At 41.5% G+C, this 19,857-nt stretch overlaps 1 protein-coding gene across 4 annotated transcripts in view; it reads right to left on the bottom strand.

Annotated features, from left to right (window-relative positions):
• The window catches only part of unc5a (unc-5 netrin receptor A), a 131,087-nt gene extending 112,704 nt beyond the window's left edge, over positions 1-18,383 (bottom strand). Inside the window, exon 1 of one of the 4 annotated variants that reach the window (XM_085790145.1) lies at positions 17,488-18,383. In XM_085790145.1, coding sequence (XP_085646271.1) covers positions 17,488-17,578 — 91 coding nt within the window. In that variant the 5' untranslated portion in view covers positions 17,579-18,383. The remainder of the gene's footprint in view (positions 1-17,487) is intronic. The other 3 variants (XM_085790147.1, XM_085790144.1, XM_085790146.1) reach the window with 3 other exon arrangements.
• Positions 18,384-19,857: the final 1,474 nt, after the last annotated feature.

Genomic DNA, 19,857 nt, shown 5'->3' with positions numbered 1-19,857 from the left:
AATTCAATAAAATTCGGCTTTCAGAAAGATCATGCCTCCTGGTATCCCCCCCCCCCTACTGCAAAGCCACGACACCGCCTGAAATCTACAATGACAAAACGGACAGGCGTTGACTGGGGAAGTGGCATTGAGGAGAATCAGGTCCCGATGCACAAACTCATCGTGGCGCTCCCGCATCATCGCAGTGACATGCCTCGGGAGCTACAGTAAGGACTGACACAGGAGGGAGAAGGGGATGGAAACATTAATGTATCATTCATCTGAGCTCCGCACCCTGCCTCTACTGCAGTATGAAAACATAACTGTAATGAAAATCCTATCGATCGGAGTCGCTTCCTTTTAGACAAATTGCACTGTTTTCTCTTCCTTTCAATTGCTCGGAAGGCAAATGTAAAGAGCAAAGATGAAAGCCCGTGAGACATCATCATCAATGCTCCATCATGACAGGCAGAACTTAGCTATAGACAGAGCCTTCTCCTTTATTAATCATAAAGACATGTGCACAAGAGTGAGTACTAAGAAAAGGCTAATTATTTATATTCAATGAGTGGATTGGTGTGTGGTACCTTTATGCATTTTACCATGGCCACATTGGTTGTGTGTAATTTTATTTCTTGACTTAGTATTTTTATTTGTGAAGTACTCAGATGTCTTGAAAAAGCTCTACAGTATATTCATGAAGTCATTATTAGTATTAGTATGAGGTTTATAATGTAGCATTTAATCGACTCGCAAATGAATGCTGTAATGTTCAAGGCCTGATAAGATAATGGCTATAGTGTGTGACATTTCATTAAAGGGGGATTTCCAACAGATGTCAAATAGGTTGTGAAATGTCTTTTTTCTTCTGTAAACCTAAGGCAGTTCAGTCTGTTCAAGTTAATGTTCACAGTCAACCCCCACCCCACCCCTTAATCCACCTACATGATTCTGGAGCCAGAGGAGGCCTCGTGGTTAGAGAGACCATCTCTGCTTTAATCTACCAACACCCCTGCAGAAGTGTCCTTGATCAAGACACGGCTGCAGGGGAGCTACTCCTGGCTGCCCCTGTGTGTTCACCCCTCTGCTTCAATGCAAACATGCAGCCCTCTGAGGAGAAAGCAAAACAGCGCTGGGGCACTAAACTCTTTTTTCACCATCCTTGAAGCTTTTCTCTTGGTTTGCTAGGTCTCTGCTGTCTGGGCTCGGAGGCCTCAGAGGCATCATGATGGAAATTTTTAGAAATTATCTCTGACACCACCACCCTTATCAGTGGTCATTAGGGAAAGGACAGACAAAGAAAACTATTTTAAAGTCCTGCAACACATCCAGTTATGTGGTCCCTAAGGAGGCTTTTTGCAGAGCTAACATGCATGAAGTGACAAGACAGACACTGAGTGTAGATAACCATCTTTCCCGTGTGCAGTCCTCCTGAATTCCTAAATTAAAGATAGGAAGATAGCACGGCTGCAATCTCTGTGTGGATCTTCATTCTCTGGTGAAGTAAAGGCACTCTGAGGAAATACATCAACCCAGCATCTCAGGGGTCAAGGGTTTATTTAATGAAGTCATATCAGTGATGGCTGCTCCTTTCTGTGGTCATTGGGTGGTGTTTAGATATAAAGGGGCGGTTGTGAAGATCAGGTAAATAACCGTTGTGCTGTTACAAAAGCCATTTTAATTGTTTTTCTTGTTTATCACTCCTAATCTCCTATGTCTATACAAATAAAGACCACATTACATTACTGTTACAATCATACAGTAAGATACACAGCCTTTTATTTAGAGAGTTAAAGTATGCATCATGCCTTTTAGCAATTAGTTATTAAAAACAGATTTTGCTCTGCTGTAAATTTCCTCAGTGTGAAATACTCGGTTTTCACATTATGGATATTATAAGATGGTAAACTGAGCATCAGTTGCTATTTAAACCCACAAACCCTATGACAAACTCCAACTGGGGTGAAAATTTTTAACTCAGAAACCGCGGTTTCTACCGCTGCGCTACCAACTGTTCATGCTGAATAACAAAATGTGTGTGTGTGGGTGGAGACGGTGTGAACTAATCTATGTCTATAAATGTATCATGAACACAACTTTAAATGCAGAGAAAAAACTTTTTCTTTGGGGGAATTCGAATTTGAAAGGTGATGACTCAGAACAACGCTGTATTGATTTGCAGTGACCCTTCCCTCAAAGGGGACAAGTGGACACAAACAATGCCAGCAAAATACAGTATTCCCTCACAGCATCACTGGATCCTACTCACTGTGGGGTCTCAAGACCCACAGTATACTCCTCTCTTGGTGTCGCCACTCACCACACCATGCACTCACCCGCTTTTGGAGAAAATATGGTGAAGGATGACTCGTGATCATAGGACTCGTTTGCACATCTATGTCAACCAGTGCCCATGGTCTGTGCACCACTGAACTGAGCTCTCCCATGTGCATTCATCATTGTAATGAGGGGCTCATGCACTGCAACCTACTATAATATCCCTCTCTATGTAACTGGCGACTCATGTCTTTTGCTGACACAGTCTGATCACGTCCTGCATTGACATTCTCGGTCACCTCAAGCAGAGTTGCTTGCAACGTCACACTAATGTACAAGCACCACATGTGGCGGCTATTTCTGACCTCATTTACTGACGTCTCTCACATAGATCTAAATACAGACGTCACTTTAGTCACTGTTGCTATTGAAACATCAGGCAACTGAACAGTCGTGACTGAAGCTCCTGTCACCTGTGCCTCAGCAATGAACCCTCTTTCAAACTCACTTAGATCCATTTCTGTCACCATCCTGAAACAAAGTCAGACTCAACTGCTCATTATTTATACCTGCTGCCACAGAGCATGATGGGATGTTAATTGCTTAATTGTATACCATGCAGTGCACCTGTGTAGAAGCATCTGCATTTGATATGTTTCTCCACTCATTTATCCTGTTTTTTTTCTTCTTTAAATCACTCATCCATTTATTTGTGTTCGAAAACAGAATTTTCATGTGTGTATTGATGAGGAGACTATTCACGGTAACAGAGAGTAATAAAGCCATCAGTAAAAAATGAAAGAAAAAAGCCAGTATTGAGGATAAACTGACACAGGAGCTTTGATGTCAATAACCCAACATGCAAGGGAATTAACCAGGGTATTACAGCTAAACCTGTGGGACTCTACAGCTTCTGTAGGGAAACTTTGACACATGGACCCACATACATGCTGTGACCTAAGGAGAGTGAAGGGATAATACCAATCTGCCTTTGGAAAAAAAAGAGGTCAAATTGTGTGCTTCTGAATTTCTTCAGTGCCTTTTTTAAATGAGATAATAAATTATCAAATAATTCCTATGAATGCTTCTCATTGTGTCAGAATCATTAGCAGCTACAGCACAGAAAGGAAACGATTTCTTGACACTGGGAGGGCTTGCATTTCCAGGCTCATGTTTTGATTCCAAGTGTCATGGAGACAGAGATTTGGTGTGACAATGCTGATGCCAGCCGTACTCCTGCACTGCTTTGCAGAAACATGGCACGTTCAACATTCTGACTTTACACACACAATATTCCCCAAGACTTGAATTAACAATGTGGAAAAATAACATTTCCACTCAGGATAAAAATGAACTGAGAGAGCGCATTTCACAAAGAGAGAGAACATTTTTGTTTTATGAGTCAACCTTGGACAAAAACAGTGATGCTTTACCAAAGGGAGGAGAACGCTGATTTCAACTGCTTCCTTCAGTCTGACAGCTAAAATGTTGTATTACTGTCAGTCACTTGCCCTCTCATAGTCTGGAGGCTATATGTGCTGCTTAAAATAATGAGAGTAAACAGTTATGAAACTGTTTTGGTATGTGAAGGCTTGTCTTTTAATCCAATTAGTTTTGGGAAAGCCAAGGACAATGTTGTATGTTAGGATTGCTATAAAAAAGACAGAGGGACCATCAAGATAACCAAAAGCTGGGTTTCAATACATGGTAGTTTATGGGTTTACAAGTAGCAACTGCAGTTTTAAAATATATTTAATAATGCTATGCTTTGTCACCATCCAAAAGTATTAAGTGCCCACACCAGAAATGTACTATGTTTAGTTTGCCTCTCAGCACTCTGTGACAGCGACTGAAATTGAATGAAGATCAAGTCGCTACGCTCCTGCTGTTTTACTCATATTTTACCATTGGCAGTAATAGGAAAAAAACAAACATTTTAGATTGATTACTGGCAGGATAATGCAGATTTGCATAGAATAAAAATTAATTCAGCGGCAAATGATTATCGGGGAAAATATTCAACTCACAGTCAATTGAATTTATTCATTTCTATAGCCACAGGAAAAGTACAAATTATTCTTCATAACATTTCATTTTGTTGTTATTCTGCGTATGGTTTTGTTTTGTTAACACCCTCACCTTTTGAATTACACTTCATGAATAAAACAACATAAAAAGTGGGGAGAACAGAGTACCAAAATTTAATTTTGCTCCCTATCATTTCTTAGTTTTAAAAGTTTTAACTACTACTGTATATAGAAAAATGATAAGTGCAGACATGTAGGCTACAACTCATTGATGAGACAAATCATCCTTTTCTGGGGTCCTGGTTGAAGTTAGGACTTGGGTTAAGTGTCCCATCTCAGTACAGAGTCAATGCAATGTCCCAGTAAGTGTATCTGAAAAAATGTGTGTGTGTGTGTGTGTAGGAGAGAGTGTGTGTCGTCATCTTTGTGTACAAGCATGCGTTTGCTGCGCTATTCATTCGACACGTTTTCCTTTCCTGGTGAAGGAACCAGCTTAGCTTCAAGCACATCACCCTATAATTGTTCCTTGGTTCATATCTGTCATGACACTTCTATAGGTCTGCAGCCACTGTCACAAACCACAGCCTGCAGCTCTAATGGGGTCGCTCTATTTTTTCCTTCAGTATCTCATACAACCAGCCTTTGTTCCTCATAGCACAATCTGGAGATGCCATTAGTGGGGAGGGAGACAGTGATGTTTAGTGACAGCCAACGACTCCTCTGGTCAAGAAAGTGCCCTAGAGTCACACACACCCCTCCACTCTGACTGAATACAGCCTCAGCTCCCCGAGTTCACCTTTGTTCTAGCTATCTGAAAAGCAGAAAGCTAATTGTGTGACAGGGGTCGGGGTGGGCAGCACCCGCGACAGCCTGAGTTGTGCCACTGCGTAAATCTGCCAGCCCTTCTTGTCAAACATACTGCAGGAAAATCCGACACAAAAAATTAAGCGAGAGGGGGAGGCTCTCATTTTGCTGCAAGTGGCAGTTTTTGTCTTTGTGTTCTGTTCATGACTATTGTCATCACATTTAGGGCTGAGCTCAAAAAACATGCAGAAATTCTGCAAGCAGCTGGGTAGGATGATAAGAGAGAAGCTACATGGCCTGTTTGGAGCTGATAACTCAGACTCAGCATAAATCAAACACCTTCTGGCGATTCAAATAATTTGTACAGTTGGGCATCATATGTTGAGAAGGGATAGAAGAATTCAGAGTAGGAAAGTATCATGCCTCAGTGCCCCGAAATGAAATGCTGCAGACTTGTCAAATTATATCTTCCAAGTGAAATGCTTATGCTGTGATTTGCCGGCATCCCTGTATAATATACAACTTATTTTTTTACACCCAGTCTCAAACTTTTTACAACTACTTCCGTTGCAAATGTTAAATGATGTGAACAAAATTTTATTTCCTCTACCATTAGTTACAGAATGAAGCGTTCTGTGGTTATTCAATAAAGCCCAACAAACAAGAAAATCAGCTTGTGGTTCATTTGTGGATAGAGTCATGAGGAGACAATACCACAGACCACTCTATAGGCAGTTAATGGGTTTACTTTGCTGCTACATACTTGTGGGACCTCAAGCCCTACTGTTTGCTTTAGGCGCTGGCAATATCCGCCAAGCTGTGGAGGCTCTGTGCGTCAGTGCTGGCTTAACACAAAATGGCAGCCTGTTACAGACGATGGGCACGAATAATGCCTGAATTTATGTTGGGAAAAATAGTTGACACGTGAATATAAACTAAAGTGTGCTACTTATCTCAACGCTGGAAATGTGTTTTAATGATGAGTTGTAGTTTTATGCTGATAGAGCTGACATGGAAGAGCAGACAAAATCATATTTCCAAATGATCTGTCAGCTTCTCAGCCTCCTTTAATGAGTGAGGAGAGCTAAGGCATGTCGTTGATTAATATAATGGAGTCTGAAAGGTAAAACACTTTCGATAAAAAGGAAAGTTGAAGCCTGCCAAGGCAAGAGAAAAGCGCCTTTGTGAGTTCTTAGGAATGTTATCCAAGTAAGGAAGTCCTTTTTTATACATGGGACCGGTTTGTTTCACAATTTCATTGTGATCCTTTGAACATGAGTGGGACAAATCCTTTCTTACAAATCTGGACAAGGACTTGAAGAGTTCTGTCGCAGAGTGCACAAAGATAAAAGACTTTTTTTTGTGTGTAGCAAATGATCTTCTTAAAATGATTACTCCTCTCTTGTGTGTAAAAGCTTGGGATTTTACAGTATAATATTTCCCCTGAAAAACAGATCGGAAAATATATCATGGAAAAAAAAGTTTAACAATGACATTTCTAACAACAATCTGACTTAAGCAGAGAGGTTATTATTTAATCATTACTTTTAGCGAAAGTGGCAGAGCAAAGCCATATGCAGTGTATGTTGCAGACCAAGAAATTAGAAAATAAGCCAAATTGCATTTGGCTTTGTGATGACTCAGGCTGAAAGCAATCTGTCCAAGTTTTCAGTAGGGAAATTTTAAAACCAGAAATATCATTTGGAATAGCTAAGTATGGACTGTCCAATCTTGCAATGCTCACAGTGGCACTTCTATCACACATTACTGGAATGATTCAGGAACGTGGTCTGAGGTCTGGTCCTGGGAACTTTAAACAGAAAATTCACAAGAGCACTTGAGATTTCAACTGAAAACAGCAGCAACTATAGAAAAGGTTGCACAGTCACAGACTGTCTAATACGGCAAAATCAATTTCCTTTGGTGAAAAGCGTGAGGTTACTTTGGTTCACATATGACAAGGCACAGGCTGCACTGACTGGATAAATGAAATCCACAGTAGAGAACAGATATGGAGTGGACTGAACATACAGCCCTGTACAAATATTTAAGGCACTCTTACCCATCATGCCACACCATCAGAGAGACATCTGATCAGTTCCAAATTCATTCAGTGTTCATTCAACAAACATACAGCACATCGTCATATAGCCAGAGTTATAAAAAGGACTTCAGAGACAACAAGAACAAGGAGTGCTGCAACAGATGGTATAGCCCCCACAGAGCCATGATCTCAACATTATGGAGGCAGTGTGGGATTACATGAGGAGACAGAAGACACTGAGACAGCATAAATCCACAGAAGAAGTGAAGATGTTAGGAGCAACTGCAGAGTCCTTTCAACAACTGTGCACAGGTGTAAAGAGAAGAATTGGCGCTGTTTAAAAGCAAACGAATGGTCCCAGCAAATATGGACTTGATTTAAGTTCTGTGCGTTTACTGCACTTGCATGAAGTTAACAGAGAGATAAGTCTTTCTGGAAATGACTTTTCAGTCCAAACACTGCACATCAGTGGTTTAAGTATGTAAGCAGTAAAAGGAATGAAGCCTTTTACTGCTTACTGCACACAGTGCACAGTGTGTATGACAATCAGGCTGGTATACCGCTGTCTGATAATTACAAGAGGTGTTTTGTTTATCTGCCTGTGCATGTGTGTGGGTCCACATATGCAAAAATAAAGACATAAAGAGATAGGGCTTCTGATAAATCTGAAGACGTCTTGAAACACACAGAAAAATTGATTTTTTATTTTTCTGATCTCTTTTATCCATTTCCCTGAGCCTCTTTATCCATGTCCTCCCCTCTGTTTCCTCTGATAAACTAAGTAATAAAGAAAGTAGAAGAGGGTTCACCTTCCTAAGACCCTCAGGTAGGTGTGGCCCTGTGCAAGTCAGACATTGCTTCCCACTGAAAAAAAAGAAGAAGGGAAAAAGCCCCCAAACCCTCCAGAGAGAGCCTTCTCATTAAGAATTAATGTGTCTTTATGAAGTCGCCATGTCTAGTAGAGATTAACGGGCCAAGTCCTCCCTCCCTGTACAGCACCGCATCAGTCCGGCCTAGTGGAGCCCCCTGGTGCCATGAGAGCTGGTCCTGGCAAACATGTCGCAACAAAATCCTATGGGATAGGTGACATGGTGACAGTAAAAGCACCAAAAGGCATACAGTATATATTAATGATAATAGTGCAGACTATAAACAGAGGGGAACAACTAGTTATGCTAAGTGTAAGGCTGATAATTATCCAAGAAAGTAAACAGGTGCTTACCAATGCCCAACTTGTTGAGAATGAGTGATTTATGGAAAAACCAAACATGAAGGATTTTTGTGTTACTGGCTTGCAGTTTCTGACCTTCTGACTAGAATGAAGTTGTTATTTTCTTGTGTGATTACAGAACAGATGGGGACACATTAGAAGAACATTAAAATTTAATTTAAGAATATCTGAAATCAACTCTGAGTCACTTATATCTACACACTCGATTCTTATAACCAAGGACAGAGTCATGTAGTTAAAATGGACCACTGGATGCTGACATGTCAATAAGGGCAGATTTTACAAAGCACCATCTAGACTAGACTCCAATCAAAACAGCTGTAGATTGACTATTGTCATCACAATTATATTTACAATATTTGGCAGGTAATCTTATTTACAATATTTGGCAGGCAATCTTATCAAGAGAGACTTGCAATCCTGCTCTGAGTTCATGATTAAAAGCACCATCGTCAGATCAAGTGAAGACAAACATTTGGCGACATTTGTGACAGCTCTTGGGATAACTCTGTGATTCCCACCCCACAGGACCTGTTCAGGGCGTGTGCAGATGTCTAGACACTCTGCAAACATCAAAATGTCTGCAATTATAGTAAAACATTCAATTCAAAAAAAGAAGCAGAAATCTTTGAGTGTGGTTCACCTAGTGCATCCCCAATTGACTTTTCAGCTCCAATTAGATTGTCAAATCTAGAATAACAAAGATGAATAATCCTCTATAGTGTCTTCATTTTATGAATGATGGGATGTTCTGAAGTGGGAGTAAAAATTTGCCACAGTGACTCAGAAATAAAGGATGGATGAAGTCATTAGAGGAGCTGTTAACAATATTGTATGAACTGAGCTTGGTCAGAGGCCGGCGTACATTCAATCACCGCTTGAAATTGGACACCAACTCACATTCATTAAATGCCAGCCCCATCAAACAAATAACTCCTTAGATTCTTGTTTATTGGTCACCAGATGTCTGCCCGCCCCGACTGCATGTTAGGCAAATTAATTAAATGAGCAAATTGAACCGAGCTTTGTTGTTTTTAGAGTTGAGTAGTGCCAACTCCCAAAAGATGCAATGGGAAAAATTGTCATCAATAACCTGTAACAGCACTTTCAAGTCTATAAAAACAACCTACTAGTAAATATGCATTAAGCATTGTTCAATTAAGCTAAAGTAGCATCTGTTTGGCCAGAGTGGAAGCACTACAGTGCGTTGACATCATACTGGCTTTTTGACAGAGGAGGCTTGAACACTAACAAGAACTGCAATATATCTACCATCCACCCACACCAGAATTCATGCTGATGTCAGTTTATATCTGTCAATTGACTGCACCCAGCAGACTGAACCCAAGACCTGTTGTGCACTAATGAAAGGTACATCAACATAGTGTGTACGGGCCTGAAGCTTTTTAATTACAAAGAAATGAGATCCAGGAGAGTAGACACTTTTTGCCTGAATATTTGAATGTCTTCCCTAATGAGCAACACTTTGTTTGAGCTATCAGCGGAGGACTTGCCTGCATGCTGAAATACATGTTAGAATTTACACACAAGACAAAAGTATTCAACATTCACACCCAGCGCCAAAGACCACCACTGAACCGAGTCAAGAGTTACAAATCACAGAGATACGACAAAATGTTAAATCAGACAATTGATATATTTAGATCAAGTCAGCTGAGCCATTTCCACGACAACCGAGCAAATCCATCTGCTGATAAAGACTTCAATATGCAGAAGAAACTTTGAGTTTGAGTTATGGTTTTTATAAAAAACATAACAATTCAAATGAAAGTGAAGATAATGTGCTATGAGCATATACAGTGATACAGGTGAGGTGGCTGGGAATGGACAGTTCTGTCCTGGCTACAGATACAGCAGAATTTCTGTGATTTTATTTCACTATTTATTTTCAGAGTTCTTTCATCATCTCGTCAGAATTTGTGTTGATTAGTAGTTCTAGTGTTGATTTATCAGAAAATGTTGCTACATTGCACCTGCATCACATAGCCACAGGTAGCCACAGGGAAACTGAGACAAACTGGCACTTCACAGAGCAGCACATCATTTCAACAAATTTTTAATTGCAACAGTTGGTACACAAGTTTCTCCCATAGGCTTGATCAAACATTTACCACTGTCAGTTTTTTCAAATGCATTATGGCGAGTATTGTTCTCTCCAAGACAAAGGTACACATTGGATCTAGGTGCCTGCCAACTTTAAACTGCGTAAATCCAATGCGGCTATCTGACGATACAATAAATAGTGCCAATAGTAGTTCAGTAGTTTAGCAAACAGCCACTGGAAACCATAAGGAGGAATGTTTACAAAGAGTAATGTGGTGTTAATATTTTTGAATTAAGAAGAACAAACAAGGAAAACACCAGGAAATCAACGGTGATTGGCTAGGAAATCAAAGGTGGACGGTCCTCCACCAATGTCTCAGTTTTCTGCATCTTATATCGTGATGACACAGGTGTTGGCATGACTAAAAAAACGGGACAGTACTCACTGTGATAGTGGCATTTAAATGATACTGGGGTTTTCTATTGTAATCACTGATGTGTCCCTGCACTTGTACTTAGTGAAGAGAACGATTATGATTAACTGTTCAGCTCTGGCTGTAAACCAGACTCAATGTTCTCTAACGCAAACCAAGATGCCCCAGGCCCTACAACATTTCATACTTAGAATCTGTGTCATTTCTGCTATAACTGGTTACCTCAAATCATAAGAATTTATTTCTCTCATATCACTAAACCTTCGATATTAATTCTGCCTGAAACGCAGGACTGTAAATCAGTGGCTAATTAACTAAAACAATGCCAGAGCGAAGCTGTGCTCACCTTTTGAAATTCAAGCATTGGTGACAAGAGACTGTGGGCATGAAAACGCACTTTGATTCAACATGAATGCAGTGTCAGTGGACATTTAAATCCATATAAGCCAAGTGTAAGGGGTGCTGTAAAAGGGAGCGACTAGCCTCAATAGTAGCTGTGTTGTCATGATTAATTCTATTGGAGTAAGGACTTGAATGCGTTTTCCATGAGCCTAGTGTTCCTGATGGCCTTGCCAAGAAAATCTGCTGCTCAGCTTTAAGCTTTGAATCCGTAATGTTCAGACCTCATTTCACATCGGGAAGTGGTTTGTTTGGGAAAAACAATAACGGAGGGACCTACATAGATCAGAGAGGCTGTTCTCTCGCTGCCACACATTTAGAGTGGATGATAAATGGTTTATGTTTTGTGGGAATTAACGTACAAGGCGTAAGATCAGACTGATTTCTGGAGATGGTATCAGGTAGGAGTGGAAAATGGAGGGGGGGGGAAAAAGATCTCTCCGTTTGTTCTTTTACATATCTACGAGCAAAGACACAGAGCAAAAGGTGACACAAATGACATCAGTAGTGTTGTATCAATACTGAATTATTAACAAGCTTACAGCTAAACCCAGCATATTCTAACCTTACATCACACAACATGCTGTCTGCGCTTAAATGTGCTCCGAGAGTCAGCGCTCTGTTGACTCAGTTGAATTGCTTGCCTAAGGCGTCGGTGCCTGGACACATACACATAATTAGGAAAGGTCACTGTGCCTCCTGTCTTGTCAACAAAATCACTTCAAGATGACAAATTCTGGCTCAGACTGGGCCAGACCTCCCTCCGATACCCTTGCCAATCAAACGCCAGCAGGGCTGTCTGAGTAGCCTTAGGTGATTTCTAATTATGTCTTTTACATGCCATGCTAAACAGCGGTAGGCATAACAATGAGCCATACATTTGGTTGGAGGTATGTTTCTTCTTCACGGTTGAAGTAGCAGATAAAATAAAGGTGTAATTATCTTATAACTTTATGCTCAAGCTGCATTAAAAAAAACAAAAAAAAAACAGCCTTCATTCAAATGAGCTTGCTTCTCAGAATATCAACGTGCAGATGCTTCCAACTTTTCACATACAGGTGTATATGTAGTTAACTTTCCTGCCACAAATACAGACCAGATTTTAATGATCAGAAAATCAGGCCTTCACACGATGATATTAAACTGAACTGCCAAATAGCTGCTCACATCAAATGACCTTCATCACACCACTTCGAAGTTGCTTTCCCGCCAACGTGCTGTGCAGACTTTCCATCGGGTCCACTGTATGATGAAGTGGAAGTGGCTTTCACATCGCTCCCTGGTGGCCTCACTAAGGAACTATTAATCTATGGCTCTCCATATTGCATTCAGACCCGCCTTCCCCAGCCACCACCTGGTCAGAAGTAAAGGCCAGGAGAGGGCCCAGAGGAATGGACAGTCTCTTATTATGAGCTACACCAAGACACCTCTGGGTTTCTAAGCACTTCCTCTGACAGTGACTGATGGCCAATTAACCATTTGGAGAAGAGTATTGATCATTTGGAGAACAGGAAGAAGCTGGACACATCTCCTAACATGCCATTATTCTGACTGTACAAACTCAGCAGCCAGACAGCACATTGTGGACGCTATAAACAAACACAATGGAGTATTTTCACATAAACGCTGTATCCAAGATAAGTACGCGACTACTGTCATCAGCATCTAATTTTCTAGTTAGCAAAATCGTGGTCAAAACACTGAGGGGGGAGGAAACTACTGCCAAGTGTTTGCTGGCAGCATTAGGATCTTCTATTGTAACTAACTTCCAGACATTGCCCTCAACCTTCACATGTCCCATTGTTAGGTGCTTAAGTGATTTTTTTTTTCCCAGCACGAGGACACAGTAGCATCCAAGGTTCAAGGTCATCATTGCATGTTCTTCTTCACCATGGGAGTGGAAGAGAGAAAGAGATGAGCCAGGGAAAAGAACATTTGATTAGACCCCCCAGGGAGAGACTCAGGAACGTGCTCATCCCGACTTCTCATTGGTGGCCCATATGGGACTGGTCGCTGGTACGGGACGGTTAGGAGCAGCAGACACACAACAGTGGAGATTGAGGGCAATCTCCCAACTGCTGATACTATGTCTGATTCCTATGAAATATGGCCCAGGTTCCCATTGAGGCATAGGGTAATCTCAGCCCACATCAGGGGTGAAAGGTCAATTTCATGCTACCTAGATAGAAAAGCACTGATGGCGAATATGGTGTACTGCATTTCAGGCGGGAAACAGCCCAACTTCAACCCCTAAGCGCTCTCACATAGAACTGAATCATAGAAATGGGGTAATTGAAACAAAAGGGCAGAGTTTGACAGAGATGTAGTGCCTTTGCAGGGCCTCTGCGCAGACTGCAGAAAATAACACCTAACTCCTCCCCTCCGCGAGGTTCATCCTCCATGTGTCCTCGGCCACGGCTGTGTCCTTCCTTTATTCCTCAAGATTGCCATTTGCAAATGATAAGCATAGGGACATAGGCTTCTGAAAGATAAGGCGCACAGGTATTTGTCACCAAATGGAGCGTGCTCCTCCATTGTTTAAAGCTGACCTGTGTTGACATGCACTGTTTACCTTTTATTCATTTATGCTGAACTATTATCTCTGCCTCCATTAATCACAGTGACTCTTACTGAAGAAACTACATTTGGCAAAACTTAGACAGGAAGAATATTCATTGAACTGGTCTGTATTTTTTCTGGCAAACAAATTAACATGATGGAAAGAGTAAGGAATAAAAGCAATATATTTGATCAGTTCTGCTCTGCAAATAAGCAATTCCAACTCAATTTTTCACTGTGATTTCCAATTCAAATTCTGTAAGCAGCCTGCTTGAATGATATATACTGCAGTTGTACATCATGCTAATTTACTGGGTGAGTATCAGCAGTTGAGAAAATAAATAATTTTATACAAAATTTCCGTCCCCCAGTGCACAACATTCTTCCCGTTGTCTGTGTCATTTGAATTCATCTCCCATGACTAGAGGGAACAAAAACTCTTTCTGGTAGTAAATTATCACTTGCCTGTAAAAGACCACATCCCTGCAAATACATGCGATCATTTGCCATGCAATAGCTATGGGACAGAAACGAAGTGGTTTTAAATTCTTTTGACCAGAAGGCAATTTCCCCCAATAAATTATGTTAATTTCCGCTTTTGCTCTCCTTATCGCATTCTTTAGTGAGTCAATGAGGAGAGACAAAACTGGGTGCAAGAAAGTCAACTCTGGGATGATTCACATTAGAATCATGAGAGACATCTGGCAAAAGAATCACTTCTATTACTGAACTAAGAAATGGGATATCGCAAATGACTGTATTACGCAACAGATTCCTGCTTGTTGTCATTTAATGGCCATCTCCTTGCATCATCACAAGGTTTACGCCCCGTGGAAATTGCTCTGAGGTGACTATTCACACAAGTGAGAAGGTGCCTGATACCAAATCCCATGCTCCCTCACTGAACCAGACAACCATTGCTTGGCAACACTCTCACTGGGCAGCAGGAAAAACAAAGAAAAGTCAGGGATTTCTACGCTCCCAGCGTTGATGGCAGCCTTTTTGTTGATATTTTCTTTAAAAATCACAACAATATCCAACGGACTAAGAGGCAAGTTTGAATAAAAAGAAAACAACAGGAGCAACAGGAACAGGAAGGAATAATCTGCAGGAATACACGTGCAGCAGAAATGCTTGTATGCAAATTTGTGTTCTGCTTTGCCTGTGTGTGCACACAGTGCAGTACAGTTGTTAGTTCCTGGGCTGAAAGCACAGCTACCCCCTCTGTCCTGTCCGGTCAGTCAGATCACTCACAACACAGTGAAAAGGAAAGTGCTCAGCCAGCTCAAATCAAGATTGACAGGCCTACCTTTATTACTGACTGAGTTATGTTTCCCTGCAAAAAAGACAAGTCGGCTTTTGATACTGATGAATGCAGAGTCAGCACCTTGCCTCTCTACACAGGATAACTTGACTGATCTCAACTGAGACTGTCCCAGCCCTGATGTAGATAGAATTGGCTACCAAATTACTTCCCGATCCATTTCTGGAACTCACTCTGTCCTATAAAGGTAGTCTGTAAGCTGTGATGAGAGCTTATACGGATGCTTATAGTGACCTTATATATGACAGTTTGTAACAGACTGAGACAAGGAGAAAGAGTCTGCGAGGTATTGAGAGACTGCAGACAGAAAATAATGAAAAATGTTGCCTACAACCCTGTATTCGTCTATTCTCTGAACTGACTCATTATCATTCAGGGTCACAAGAGGGCTGGGACCATATCCCATCATGCATTGAGTAAAAGGCAGGGAAACACCCTGGCCACATCTCCAGTCTATCACAGGGCAAACAAAGAAACATGCAAACCATATCACACCTATGGGAATTTAGGGCCTTAAAATCGACCTACAGCTACGGGTGTTTGGACTGTGGGAGGAAACCAGAGCATTAAGAGGAAACCCGACGCACACGGGAAGAGCATGCAACCTCCACACAGAACTGAAGCAGCGAGTAATTTCCGGCTATGAGGCAACATCACCAAACCACTGAAACATCACGCCATCCATATAACCCAGCAACCCTATCAAAATACATCACTTCCAACATGCATCATAAAATGACTTGTAAATACCACCGCACTGCTACTTACTTAGCTTGATATATGAGGTCCCTGGAGGACGACTGTTTATTTAATCCTAATATATTCATAATTATACGCTAATTAATGCAAGAGAAAAGCCCTCTTAATTCATCATCTCAGTGTCCTGAAGCAAGAGACACAATTACACCAACTTTAACATGTTTGCCTTCTGTCCAAAGCAAGGTTAACAGTTTGGAAACAAGCGCAAGGCAAATGATGTGTGAAATTCTCCTGTTCTGGATTCTCACCAGCAGCTTCCAGCTGTGTGGCAATGTGGGGATGATATTTCGCATCAGGGAGAATGAGTTAATAAAGTGTTTGTTTAAAAAATATATATATATATAAAAAGGCTAAAATGAAGTGAAATTGTGCATTATGGACAACAACGACTGATTGCACTAATTTGTTTTTAGTAGAAGATTTTCTCGACTGTGCATTACACAGACGGTTATATCAAGGGTCCATGGCCGGCTCATCCTTCATAGAAATTAAAATATAATTTGCACCTGTATTTTTAATATTAATAATTATTACAATATTACTATGAGGACATGTGATTAAAAAAAAAAAAAAAATATAAAGAACAAAGGAAAATGTGAAACTTCACTACAAGCTATCTCACAAATGGCTCATTTTGCTGCTACTGAGGGAAACTTATCTCCAGTCTGAGGCTCACCCCCACTGTTGGTGATTGTTTTGTGCATCAAAGCACATTTGCATGCAATCGGGAGTGTCTGGCCAAGAGGCTACATCATAAAATGTAACTCATCAGTGCGAGTAGGTCGTCTACCAACTCCGTAAAGCTGTCACCATACTGCAAATGCAGCAGGAATGAGTCCTGGCCGAGGGAGAAACGTGGAGCTGAATGATCCTGCTCACAGCCCAGCACGGCCCCCGATTAGATGGAGGGATACAGGCGAGGAACACAGGGTTTGCCCGGTCCTACTGGTAGCCCCTCATCTCAAAGAGTAGCCTACAGCGAGGGGATACTCTGCAAATACTAGGATTCATTTCGCATATAAATAAATAAAATAAAATAAAAAAACAAGTGAAGGCTGTTGATGTGGAAACATTAAAAATGAGCTCTATGTTGTTTTTTTCCACGGGCCCGTCTGTAAAACACCTCTTAATAGTGCAGGTTGGCTCTTTACTCCTTCCAAGCAGGTGTAACTTCCCTCACTGTCACGACAGTAGTACGGATAAAATACGTGCTATACAAAGCTCACGGCGCTGCTTCGTGTAGGTAAATACATGTAAGAACATTAGAAGGCTGGATAATAAGAGAGGCTGCTCAAGTTTTAACCTTGGTAGACATGTTAGAGAAACCACACACTCTCCCGTGTAACCTTGAAGGTGCAGGCTAATTGATGAGTGTTAGTGCTAGCAAATTATAGAACAATAACCAGTGCCAACAACGTGCTCTGTCACGCGCGGCTGCAAAAAAAGAAGAAGAAGAAAGAAACATATGCAAACAACTTCACGTGCGGTATTATGTGTCGAGTTAAAGGTTTTCCTCACACAGACAAAAAAAAAAATACATTCACAACATAATTAACCAAAAGCGTCAAAATGATAGTGTAACTCACCAGTGCAGGTGAAGCAGGCGAAAACGAGCCAGAGCACATGGAGCGTAGCGCTGAACCTCCAGCGGACAAAGGGGCCCAGAAGTAAGGGCATCTTCGTGTTTTCTTTTCTTTCTTTCTTTTATCACCTAAGTTTCAACGAAAAGAGGCAAAGGGACAGAGAAGAAACACTGGCACGTTGGGCTTGTTCGGGTCCTGAGAGAGTCAGTGAACGCCTCTTTTTTTATATATATATAGCTATATATCTCACAACGCCCAAGTCTTTTCCTCAGCACATATCCTCCTGCCGTACCGTGGCCATCAGTATCCCGGTCTTGCGTCTTCGTTGCTCAGAACAACGCATCACAGGTGTGGTAAATAAAGTGCTGCCTCGCTCCCTCCCTCTCTCTCCTCCGCGGCTCTCTCTGTCGGCTTTATTACTGTATTTTTCCAACGCCTTCCGTCCGCTCACAACTCTCCCTCTCTCACCGAGCCCGGGACTGAGGCAGTTTCCTGTCACTTTGGAGCCTTCGCGCGAAAGAATACCTTCTCCAAATGCGAAAATTGGAAGAATTGGCATCAGAGAAAGAACATCTGCTTGCACAGCAATGCTGGAGTGTTGAGAGTCAGGGAAGGTACGCTGCGATGAGCGGAGCAGCAAAACCAGGAGCGGATTCTGCGTCCTCGCTGGGAATGGAGCGTCCTGAGCGCGCCCTGCTGTTATATCCTTTTTTTTCTGCCTTAGAGGAAAATTTACATATCTTGAATAAGCATAATTTACCACATATTGACAAAGCACGACAGAATGGAAATTATTTCATCCCTATACTCGCCAGTGTGCTTTTCATAGCCTATCTTCTGGCTTTCATGAAAATGATGGATATGACATCCAGTCCTGTATGATGGGAATCGGATCGGTGCTTTGCATGCAAATCCACGCAGATCACATCTGCCTGTCATTGAGTTTCAGTTAAATGTGCCTCTGCTTTGTCTTGTGATTTTTTGCGTGTCATCTGCAGTGCATCAGTGACGGACAATCACAGATGAAGAAGCATGAGGATTAGCGCTCCCATGAGGGTGTACACCTGTCAGCAAACTCAGACCAGGATGTGACTTATGTTCCAGATAGCTTTTCCTCACTTTCTAGGGGTGTCAGTGGAGTGATTATCAGCCTGTTCAGCCATGCCTTTTACAACTGCCAGAATCGACAGCAGATTATTAATACACTTCAGAGGGGGGTTTTGTGTCTCTGTTTATCCATTCCTCCACACCCACATACTAGTCAGCAGAATAATAAGTGGAAGCACAGAACGGGACCACTGTCTTACCAGCTAATTATGGGGCTCATGTAGATGGATGGTTCCTCAGATAGAGCTCAGCTATTATACAAACTCATTAAGCCTTCTCTCCATCCAGCATCCCTCGCTAAAGGTCAAAGTCACAGTCAGAATGACACATGACAGTACAAAGCACGGACACATGCACAAACGCGGCACACATACGTGCACAAACGCACAAGCCTCACAGTCATATAGTTCAAGATCAATTCCTGATGGCACTGTGAATGTGAAGGGCTAAGGACGGCAGACACACAGCAGCTAAATGGAAGAGAATGACTCAGCCGTGGTCACTTGTGAGGTTGCTCGTAATGATCTCTCTCATTCTGTTAATCTGTTCTGTGTCCTATCAGGCAGAGCAAGCTGGAGTGTGTCTCTTCCAGTCACAGTACGGTATGTGCCGTTTCTGCTGAAAAAAGCACCCAAGCTACATTGAAATGAGGATCAGAGAATACTACATTATGTGGGTGGATGTATATACTATATATATATACAGTATGTGTGTGTCTGTGTGTGTATGTTCTTGGAGGGAGAGTTTAGCCTCAGCTGTTTTTTAGGAAATTATTTGAGTGTGTGTGTTCTGTGGTGTTTGCTGAGTCAAAGCGGGGCACAACCTTTTCTTCCACTGATTCTTCTGGGTCTGGCGTCCTGGCCTCTGTGCTCCCTCAATGAGACTACAATAAACAATCACAGCTCTTTGGGGAGTTGACACATTCAGTTGTTCATCGATTTGTGGTGTTGTAATTAATTTTCTCTCTGTCATTGTCATGACTTCGGCTACAATATCCTGAGACTTGAAGCAGCTTGTTCTCCTGAAATCAATCACAAAACCAAGACAGAACCACCACTTCTCTTGTATCATCTTAAATTATTCAGAGCAGCTGTAAGAGAGCAGACTCAATGATCAATTAGTATAAAAGGTCCATATTTTACATTTTTCCAATGTTATATTTGAGGTATTGATCTCCATAAGGAGATATATTTGTGGTTTTAAGTCCCAAAAACCACTTCAGTGTAATTTTACATCTCCTCTCTCGGGCTTCTCTCTGGAGCTATA

This window comes from Trachurus japonicus, chromosome 10 (genome assembly GCF_045865225.1).
Source record: "Trachurus japonicus isolate A0001 chromosome 10, Traja_1.0".
NCBI classification, from domain to species: Eukaryota; Metazoa; Chordata; class Actinopteri; order Carangiformes; family Carangidae; genus Trachurus; species Trachurus japonicus.
The sequence above is the reverse complement of the archived record's forward strand: the minus strand, read 5'-3'. Positions and strand labels throughout refer to the sequence as shown.